Raw genomic sequence first — 11,009 nt, 5'->3', positions numbered from 1 at the left:
CCGGTTCATTGTGACACGATCGAGCCATTGAAGAAACAGGAAATGTAATTCATTATAAAAACCGTGGCAACTATTGTGCTTGTCTTGAGTATTTTCGCCCATTAATCATAGTCATAAAAGACACAAGATTCACGAGTGGAAGATGTTTGAATTATGTATCGACAGGTGTTTGTAATCTGATACGAGGAACACAAAAATATTCATTTAATATAGTACACTTATAGTACTCGCAGTAGATTTATAATTTTGGACTTTCACATACAGTGGATGAGTTTAATTATTCTGCCTGTCACTATAGGTTCCTGGAATAGATAGGCGAATTTTCCAATATATAATTTTCAGACCAATTACGGGTAGGTAAAATGGGACAATTTTCAATAGCACAGTGTTTGGGGTTCACTGTTTTTAATACGTATGATAATACTATTGATGAAATGCTCAACATAATTGAAATGCATAGGGGGATCTTGACTTTGTTTTTATTTTGTTTTTTACCTGCAGGTACAGACCGGGCACGCACTCTGGCTCAAACTCTACTCAATGTGCCCTATGGAGAAGGTGAAGGTGAAAAACTGGATGCCTACATCCCCACCACCAACTCTCTTGGTATGCAGCTGTCCCGACTCTCCAACGTAGTGTCCAGTTAGTGTTGATGATGCTTACCTGTTTTTCAGATGTACCTCTTGTTATTTACCTTCATGGAGGATACTGGCAGTTCCTCAGGTATGATGTTTTGCGCATCAAAATCACGGGGTCAGGATTATAACACTGTAGTGTAATTTTTTTTTTGCATTTTTTATTGTACTATAGCTTATTTTTATTTTGTTTCATTTTTTTTAATAGGTGTGTTTTTGTTAGTTTTTGTAGTAGGCTTATTGGTTTTAGTATTAGTTTAACTTTTTTATTAACACTGTATATGGAGTATTTGTGAGATTGTACTATATAAAAATAGATGGATCTTTTGTTGTTGTTGTTGTTGTTGTTTTTGTTCAGTTTTTTTCATGCTGATGCTTTGTGCTCAAACAGTAAGGAGGAGTCAGGATTCATGGCAGTCCCGCTGATTGATAAAGGTGTAGTAGTGGTGGCAGTTGGCTATGACATCGCCCCTAGAGGTAGGTAGTCAATTCCCGATGTTTGTCCATGTCTGGATTTACACTGCATGGTTCAAGTGACACAATTTCTGCTCTCAAGTGGCACAGATATTCATATATCAGATATTCTTCCAAATGTAGATAAATATCCGATGTGTCCTATACACGTGTATTGCAATTACACAAATCAGAAATTGTAAAACATTCAAATAAATTAGCTATAGTCATTAAATCAGAGATGACCACTTAGATGTGCAGTGTAAACTCAGCCAGCGAGAGAAACAGGATTGTGTGTGAAGAAGCCTACTCTCTTAGGCAATATGGACCTGATGGTTTCTCAAGTACGCAAGAGTGTTGTGTCTGTTGTCCAGCAGTATTCTCATATCAGGTATCCCTCACACTCACTCTCTTTCTGTCATCCTCAACAATACATTTCTCAGTCACATGATATGCCTTGTTATAGTGGTCTGTACCTGTGTGGCCACTCTGCCGGTGCTCACCTGGCTGCAATGGTCCTTTCCACAGACTGGTCGCAGTATAGCATCGTACCTCAAATCAAAGGTGAGCAACTTATTGTGAGGACTTATTGTCCTTGTCATGAAGAAGAATGAGAAAAACTTTCACAACTTGTTTACTTTTCTTTAGGTGCTTTTCTTGTCAGTGGGATCTATGATCTCTTGCCCATCCTGTCTACATACGTCAACGAGCCTTTGAAGATGACCGAGTAAGTATAGAGATGGCCGCCTGTCACTCAGCTCAAAGTCAGCTGGGAAAACCGCCAGCTCACTCGTAACCTTAGGGAGGACAAGAAAATGGATGGATACTACTATACAGGGGTTACTGACAGTGTATTGAATGGGTGTCGGTCTCTCTATGTACATTGTGATTGAAGAGTAAACAATCTAGACTGTACAGTAGTCTGACTTTTGCAACCCTTTAGAAGACAAAATTGGTGAATAATTCCTGTACTTTTTTGTTCTTCTTATTGAAAGAAATTTAATATAATCAATGTATTTTTATGTAGCAGATTTCTTAATCCACTTCTTGCAGTCTTCAAAAGTAAACGATAACATTGATGTTTGCCTAGTTAGTTTAGAATCATCCCGACCGCCATTCTAATGAGAGATCTTGTCTTTTTTTTTTTTTTTTTTACTGATGGCAGGGAGGTGGCCATAAAAAACAGCCCCAGCAAGTTGATCCCTCAGGTCAAGCGCTCCTCCTCTAGCTGCCAAATTGTTGTGGCTGTCGCTGAGAACGACTCGCCGGAGTTTCGCAAGCAGTCAGAGGATTACTACAATGTCTGTATTCTTTAATTAATTGTTCATGACTGGTTTTGCAATTTATGAAGATGCCAAACAGAGAGAGAAATATCTTTTTCTATTTTTGAAGCTGTAATGACAATCTGGCTCTGATAAATAATTTTACACAATTACCATCAGTTGTCTCTTCCCAGGTGATTTCTTTTCATAAACTGCTGTTCTTATGTACAATTTTGACCTTGTTCAAAGAAAACAGTGTGAGAATAAAATATGCAATTTATAAGAAGAAAGCAAGGTTATCAGTATTGTATTCAAGGATAGCCTACTGTAATTACTATCATAAGTTGAGAATTTCACACATTTCTTTACTTTCCTGTGACAAGCACTGCTTAATTTTTGTCCCAGACTTTGAAGGCAACTGGGCTGAGTGTGACCTTGGAGGATGTGTCGAACACGGACCACTTCAGTATCATAGAGCAGCTGGTTGATGGAGATTATCACCTGACAAAGGTAGTTCATTAATCCATTACAAGTTGTTCCCAATTTCTAGAACAACTACCAAATATCTATGTTTAGTCGACAAATGCATACACAAAGAAAACAAAGCTTGAAATTCAGTCCAATGACTTCTTTGAAGGCATCACTGTTACTCTTGCAGCTCCTGTTGAAGATGATGGGGAAGTGCTGAGGTGGACGTGTCATCAACCGACAAACCTCTGAGGAGACTTAATTATGCACCTATTTGGAAATATACTCTGTGGTGATAAAAGAATCCCAGCATCATGTTGAAGTTGACAAATATTCACTGTAGTTACTGTTGTTTGCGTGTTGAAATTGTGTAACAATATTGTATTCCTTGGGGGAACCTGGACAAATACATTGGATTCATGGTTGTCTGTATGCGCTGGCATATTTCTTTTTCTTGTATGCGCAGAACAGTTGATAGTTTTAGTTGGTTTACATTCATATTTTGTTTGTAACAGGGTTGAAAAGCTCAACATGGCTGGAGTTTTGACATTGTTCCTCTGTGACTATGTTTTGTTATCAAGAACACAGACTGAGACGCTTCAGGTTTATAATTTCAGTGTAGCAGTTTGTTGCCTTTATACTCTGCCATTGCTGGTTTGTCTGAGAAGACAACACAACACAATGGGAATATAGCATTTATTAGTCACCTCTGTGGAGCTGTTAACATATTCAGGGATTGTTACATGTAATGATCATCATAGACTATCTTTATGGGTCAGTATAAAATGTCTAAATTTTAATGGAAGTAAGACCCAAATAAAATCAAGAATAGATGCACAAAATCTCACACTGCTTTTATTGCACCTTAACTAATGACATTTGCATGTTTACACATTGCCTCAGTAACTTGATGTCGAAATAAACAAATATTACAAAATTGATGTGTTTTTGTGTTTGCTTCTATTCAAGCTGCAGGATACTTACAAAATTAAGTCTGTAGTACTTGATAACGTAGCCTAACGTTTTTTTTTTTTTTAAATCATAACCCACCCCCTTTTTTTTTTTTTTTTTTTTTTTTTGTCTGTCAAGCAGAAGCCAGAAGGGCGTTAAGTCGCCTTGGGGCAGCAGGAGAAACCGCTAAGTCTTTCCAAAAGAAATACAGTAACTACTAATTAACACCGACCGACATGGAGACGAACATCTATGCCAGGTAAGTAAACATATTTTAAACATCGCAAACATCGTTGCTTTTTTAATAGTGCTAAAGTTGACGGTAAAATTATAAACGCTAGCTGAAGCCTCTCACGTTAGCGCTATGGCGACGTCAAGTGGGCTGAAAACACCTTCAAACTTGTCTTTTTCTGTCATGTGTCGACAGTGCTTAATTCAATCACTGCAGTCGTGACTAGATGATAACGTGGACGCATCATGCTAGCATAACAAACGTAACTGACTGCTGGGACCAAGAAGACACTTTATGAAAATGTGCCACGTCGTAACTTGATTATTTGTTCGGGCGACTTTCATGTTAGGGCTTTCCAGGTTTCGTTTTCAGTGAACCACCACCGTTGCGTGACGGATGTGAATACGTATGCTAGAGGACAGTCGTGTTGTTGCACGTTTAAATCTGTATCTGTAAATCGGTTTTGTTGACCCCCCGCCCCGAGCTTTCAGGTATCCATGGTAACTACTGTGCAGTAATTTCATATAAATACTTATAAGTGCAAAACTAAAATGACCCGAATATAACATTAGAATTACTTTGGTTCGCACGTCTGACAGTTCTCGGGATCGAGAAAAAGTTGGCTTGATGTACAATGTTTGATATTCACTCCTGCCCTCTATGTTAGGGACCGTCTTTAAATTAGATTCACTAGGGTGACGTAGGTATCATCAAATCACCATAAAGCTTTTTTTTTTTTTTTTTTTTTTTTTTTAAATTCTGATTTCTGTAGTAGGTGCCAATGATAAGCAGCTACCTATTACAGCTAAAATATTTATCATATCTCTCATTTTGGACAATTTGTGGGGACAAAAATAACCATAAATGTTCACAAATATTCATAAAAAATCAACAAAAACACATTTTCTCATTCTGATTGCTGTAGTAGCTTGCAATGGTATGCAACTACTACAGCTCAAATATTTATCATACCTCTCATTATGGACAAGTTGGGAACATTAAATGGACAAAAATATTCACCAAAAATCAACAAAAACACATTTTGTCATTCTGATTGGAACTAACTATGACAGCTTTTCAGACAGTTCCTAACATAGACTATAGGAGTGAATATCAAACATACAACGTCAAGCTAACTTTTCTCGCTCTTCTAAGCATAGTTCAAATCTCTATATCTAAATTTTCCATATAGGTGTCACACTCTGGAAGTGCGATTGAATAGTTGTTTCTTCCCCGTTATTGGTTGGTGACAAGTCCACGGCGTATCTCGCCTTTTGTGGGATTGACTTCAACTCACCTGCGACCTTATGAGGACAAGTGTTATGCAAAATGGATGGTTTGGCGTCACTAACCTTGTCAGGCTAAAGAAAGTGTGAGGGCACTTCTAGAAAACACTGTCCGTGTATCCTTTTCATTCCTTATAATGTCTTATCCAAGAATCACAAACTACACACGGCTTAGCAAAGTATCCATGCCCAACTGGTTTTTCCAGTTTAATCTTGGTATTATGTCCACTTGTGTGGTTAGAATAGAATCATACATTCATTTTCTATATCCACTTGTCCTGTTCAAGTTGACGGGGAGGTGGGTACTGTATATCCCAGCTTTGGGCAAAAGGCAGAAGATGCCCTGGATTGGTCAATCACAGGGTGAAATTCAGTTCTAGATGGGACCGAGATCTGGAGGGATGCACGCAACAACATGATATCTAATCTGTTCGGCCAAGAAGAGGCCATAGGAGGGGTGCAATCATAGCGAATATGGGTCGTGCTTACACTAGTGACAAGAGCATTCTTTGTTGGTCGACTTGTGTAGGGGGGCGTGTATGTGCACACAAGGAAGCGTGAAGGGCAGGACAGAAATACAGAAGATCAGTTTGTCCTAGAGGCCGTTTTCATTTCGAAAAAAAAAATAAAAAATCCTATAGTATCAAATTGAAATTAGATTCAAACTGTCCATATAATGGTGAAAAATGTTAACTGTATAAAAGTAACATTTTAACTTCAGTAGCTACACGGACAAATTGAAAAAGTTAACTACTGTAATACAAAGTTGCATTAAAATAAGTGGTACACTACAACGGTACCTTAAATTCTGATTTGGACTTCATAACAAAGTAACAAATCTTCCCATTCAGAACAATTGTATTTAGTTGTATTTAATGTATTTTTTGTATTCAACCGCCATAATTGCTGGTTCGGCATCTGCAGATTTTCATATTTGCTGATTTTTTTTTTCTTTCAAAAAATGTTTTTGATGTTTAAAAAAAAAAAAAATGCTACTCTTGGCTCTGAAAGATGCAAGTGCAAAATTAAGTAATTGTCATTAAAAGAGAATAACGAAGTGATGCTGAAGAGTCTCGTGGGACGTGTAAAGCATCTACACTGTATGCGTGTCAGTGTTGCTTGCTGAGAAGCACAACAAAGCCTTGTGATGAACAATGAACAATGAGAACAGCAAGCCATTTGCTAAAATGGCCAATACAGCTCTTTGTTTTCAAGTTTTGTATTCAAAACTTGCCACCATTGTAGATGTATCGAACATTTATCGTAAATGTTTTGGGTCGTTCCAAATTTTGAGGTGTGCTTGCAAATGGAAAGAAACAACCAGCACTCAAAATATTTTAGTTTGAAACCTCTTGTTGGAAGACAGGCTAACAAACCTTCGGCTAATTAAACAATACCTCATAATTTTAAGGCTCTTATCATTTTACAACTCCAAACTTAAAGGTTAAAAAAAAGGTAAATTAAACTTTAAAAAAGAAAGAAAACTTTAAAAAAAATCAAAGTCACCCTCTTAGTGTTGTGTGTGCGTGTGTGTGCATATATATATATATATATATATATATATGTGTATATATATATATGTGTGTGTATATGTGTGTGTGTGTGTGTGTGTGTGTGTGTGTGTGTGTGTGTGTGTGTGTGTGTATGTATATATATATATATCAAACATATTTAATATAGCAGCTTAGAGTAAGAGTTAAGAGTGGCATTAAATCTTTTTGTTTCACTGTACTTTCTAGAAATTTTGGTAAGCTAGCTTTTATTTCTGTACTGTTTTAAATATCTTTAGTTATATTTTTTTAAAGGGGAAATCAACCCAGAAATGTTTTTACAATAACACACTGCCCCCTAATCAAAACACAGTACAGTATTCTTATTAACTCATTCACTCCCAGCCATTCTCACTGAAGCTCCCAGCTGTTTTACTGGATTTTGACTGATTTTGCAAGGTCTACAGAATATTCGGTTCTATTACTATAAACACATGAAACCCACCAAAAGAAAAACTAGAGTCGCTTCTTTCATCGGGAAAAAAAAGTATATTTGTATTTGTTTCTGTTTTGCAGCAATTAGCATTAGAATATAGCTAAGTTTCATCATTATTTACTTGTACAAACCTGTTGAAAGCATTGGGGAAAAGAGCTTGTTGCAACATGGCCCTGGCTGATCTTTTATACTCTGCTGCCATCTGCTGGCTATTTTTTTGTAATAACTACCATTGCTTAAAGCGACCTCTTCAGGTCAGCTGCATCAAAGCCTTCTGTATGCTCTAATATGAAAAAAACATGCAAAAAAAAAAAACAACAACAACAACAACAACGTATAAATACGTTTTTGGGAGTGAATGTCAAAGTATTAAAAAACTTATTTATATGTTTTTAAGTTTAAATGAGTTAATACTGCAATTGTGGAGTATGAGTTAAACAGCAAACTCTACTCGTTTTTATCCATCTCGGGGCGGCCATTTTGCCACTTGCTGTAGACTGACAATGACATCACAGTGGTTCAGGTCTCAGGTAACAACCAATCACAGCTCAGCTGTTTTCAAAAGCTGAGCCGTGATTGGTCGTTACCTGAGTTCTGAGCAACTGTGATGTCATTTTCAGTTGACAACAAATCTTGCCTTGCTGGGAGCTCATCACCCCTAAACTTGTGATCCTAGAACCGCCCTCGCATCCTCCCCGGTCCGAACTGCCCGACGAGGATGAAGCCAACCCTTCCATGAGCACATTGGGCATCGCCGTCCGAGGCCTCCCCTTGGCCTTGTCATCCATGACGCAAGCTGCGACGTCGGACTCTCGCATCAAGCCCAAATGGCGGGCGATCGCCGTGGTCACCCTGCTGGCTTTCGTGCTCATGTTGTACTTGCACCACCTGGGAGGGGACGCAGACGCTCCAGCCAGCCCTTCCCACCGCAACAGTCTGCAAATGTATCATCGGGGCGATGGCCACATGTTCCGGAACACTCCCAGACAAAATAGGCTGCAGAGAAGGGGAAAACCTTACAATGACACGTACCCTCTAAGTCCGCCCGTGAAGACCAACGATGGCGTCAGGTACCGCATCGGAGTCATTGCGGATCTGGACACGGCGTCACATAGCCCCAAGGACCAGACGTGGTTCAGCTACATGAAAAAGGGTCACGTGACCGTTTCGGAAAGCGCCGACGCACTGCATGTGGAATGGGACGAGGAGACGATCACGCTGGAGAGTCACCTGGCAGAGAAAGGACGAGGTTGAACATCACTTTATGGCAAAATTCAATTACAATTTCAATTATTACACTCCACAATTACAAAATCAGCATAATCATAAAAAAAAGCTTCTTAATACTAATTGTTTTAGTTGTTTAAATTTATATATTTGCACTTTTTTTTAAATGTTGAAACAACTAATTTAATACATTTTATTTCATCCAAAACGAACTTGCATAATTATAGTGTTTCAAAGATTTTTGTTTTGATATTTTTATGTTTCAGCATTTTTTTTGTTTTGTACCAAAAAAAAAAATCGTTTTTGTCAACATAGATAAATATATGTAAATATTTATTATTATAAATTCTGTTTTGTCTAAAAGGAACTTACTATAGTGTTTCTTTTTTTTTTAGGACAATAGTTCTTAATATTCTTAAGTTTGTAAACATTTTCTTGTTTTATACCAAAAAATAAATGATCATCCTACTGCACAGTAGGATGATCTTAAAAAAATATATATTGTCATTATTATTATTATAAATATATATATAATTATGAATTATGTTTGGTCCGAAACTAACATAATTATAGTGTTTCTATTTTTTTTTTAAATTGGTCTTAATATTTTTAAATGTATAAACATTTTCTTGTTTTATACCAAAAAAATAAATGATCATCCTCCTGCACAGTGCACAAGCTGCACTTCAACTTCAAATTTTTGCCAACAAAAACAAATCTATATATTATTATAGATATATATTATTATTGTAAATTCTGTTTGGTCCAAAACTTACACAATTAAAGTGTTTTTATTTTTTTAATTGGTCTTAATATTTTTAAATGAATAAACATTTTCTTGTGTTATACCAAAAAATAAATGCTCGTCCTACTGCACACAAGCTGCACTCCGACTTCAAGTTCTTACCAACAAAAATAAATATATATTATTATAAATATTATTATAAATTTTGTTTGGTCCAAAACTCATTATAGTGCTTCTGTTTTTTAATTGGTCTTAATATTTTTAAATGCTTACGAATTTTTTTGTTTTGTACCAAAAAATAAATAATTGTTTGAATAATCGTGATTTCCATGATTGCCAAAATAATCGTGATTATTTTTCCACAATCGAGCGGTGAATGATAAAGTCTCGTCCTTTAGGTATGGAGTTGTCTGACCTGGCGGCGTTTAACGGGCATCTGTACAGCGTGGACGACCGCACAGGTGTGGTGTACAGGATTGAGGGCAGGCGGGCAGTCCCCTGGGTTATACTCCCTGACGGCGACGGCTCTGTTTCCAAAGGTCAGCTACATTCTTGGGTGGGCGACGCCCATTCTTGATCCAGTTCAATATTCTAACTTAAGTGTTCATTTGTAGGTTTCAAAGCAGAGTGGCTTGCAGTTAAAGATGAGCAACTATATGTTGGCGGTCTTGGCAAGGAGTGGACCACCACAACTGGAGAGGTAGTCAACCACCACCCAGAATGGGTGAAAGTCGTCGGTTACTATGGCGACGTCGAGCATAAAAACTGGGTGCCCTACTACAACGCCCTGCGGAGCGCCGTGGGGATCAAACCACCAGGTCCTGATAGTTCCCAGTTCCATCAATCTCGTTATTGATTCATTCATGCAAGGTGTGAATTGTTGGTCTACTGCAGGCTACCTTATCCACGAATCCGCAGCATGGAGCGAACGGCTTCAGCGTTGGTTCTTCCTCCCTCGCCGCGCCAGCCACGAGCGCTACGAAGAGAGTGCAGACGAGCGGCGCGCTACCAACTTGCTGCTGTCCTGCCGGGCTGATTTCAGCGACATAAGGAGGCGTCGCGTCGGACCTCTGAACCCCACGCACGGCTTCTCCTCGTTTAAATTTGTCCCCGACACAGACGATCAGATTGTTCTGGCCCTGAAATCCGAGGAGGACGCAGGCCGGATCGCCTCCTACATCATCGCGTTTACGCTCGACGGCCGGGTGCTGATGCCCGAGACAAAGATCGGAGATGAGAAGTATGAAGGCCTGGAGTTTATTTGAAGCTGACAAGGCTGCTTATTAGATTTTTTAAAACATGACCCCTGGTATTGTCATAATGAGGAATGAAAAGACTGACTTCACTAATATAGGCACACTGGTATGTTTGATCAATGTTATCATTATTTAATCAGAAAAAAGATGCAATTTGTCTCCTGTGTGTGAACTCTGCTGGTCAGACTCTCAGGGGAACATATTGATAGTCAAAACCTGTATAACATATGCACACTATTGAATGTTGATCAACTACTTGAAATGAATGGTCTTACTTGTAGCTTTGTCTTCAGAGGCTATTTTCATATTTATAACTGAGCAGATTTGAAATTTTTATTTTAAAGGAATTCATCCGTAAAGCAAATAAGCAGATTTTTTTTTTTTTTAATAAACCATTAATATATTTCTTTTGTATCTAAGCCACACAACTGAATAAATGTATCCCCTATTAGTGATGTGTTTTGGCTTCCTTTGAACGCCTGTCGACTGGATTTGTGCCTAGTGTACT

At 38.0% G+C, this 11,009-nt stretch overlaps 2 protein-coding genes across 4 annotated transcripts; both read left to right on the top strand.

Moving 5' to 3' along the window:
* Positions 1-298: 298 nt before the first annotated feature.
* LOC144020386 (kynurenine formamidase-like) lies at positions 299-3,750 on the top strand (the record flags this gene model as incomplete). Its single annotated transcript, XM_077523785.1, has 10 exons — positions 299-353; positions 502-606; positions 675-723; positions 1,027-1,112; positions 1,407-1,479; positions 1,555-1,652; positions 1,737-1,815; positions 2,254-2,389; positions 2,756-2,860; positions 3,009-3,750. Coding segments are annotated over 10 exons (816 nt in total), but the record flags the coding sequence as incomplete, so codon positions are not given.
* A 142-nt stretch (positions 3,751-3,892) lies between these two features.
* Positions 3,893-10,952, top strand: LOC144021317 (soluble calcium-activated nucleotidase 1-like). 3 transcript variants are annotated; one of them, XM_077525503.1, is made up of 5 exons: positions 3,893-4,028; positions 7,950-8,522; positions 9,644-9,784; positions 9,860-10,063; positions 10,140-10,952. In XM_077525503.1, the coding sequence occupies exons 1-5, from the start codon at positions 4,022-4,024 to the stop codon at positions 10,508-10,510; spliced, it is 1,296 nt and encodes a 431-aa protein (XP_077381629.1). In that variant the 5' UTR covers positions 3,893-4,021; the 3' UTR covers positions 10,511-10,952. The 3 variants fall into 3 exon arrangements, with proteins under 3 accessions (XP_077381629.1, XP_077381631.1, XP_077381630.1); XM_077525505.1 differs by lacking the exon at positions 3,893-4,028 and adding an exon at positions 4,292-4,492; XM_077525504.1 differs by lacking the exon at positions 3,893-4,028 and adding an exon at positions 4,292-4,501.
* The last annotated feature ends 57 nt before the right edge of the window (positions 10,953-11,009 follow it).

Source organism: Festucalex cinctus, chromosome 6, assembly GCF_051991245.1.
Source record: "Festucalex cinctus isolate MCC-2025b chromosome 6, RoL_Fcin_1.0, whole genome shotgun sequence".
NCBI lineage: Eukaryota > Metazoa > Chordata > Actinopteri > Syngnathiformes > Syngnathidae > Festucalex > Festucalex cinctus.
Note: the sequence above shows the minus strand (reverse complement) of the source record. Positions and strands in the feature narration are given on the sequence as shown.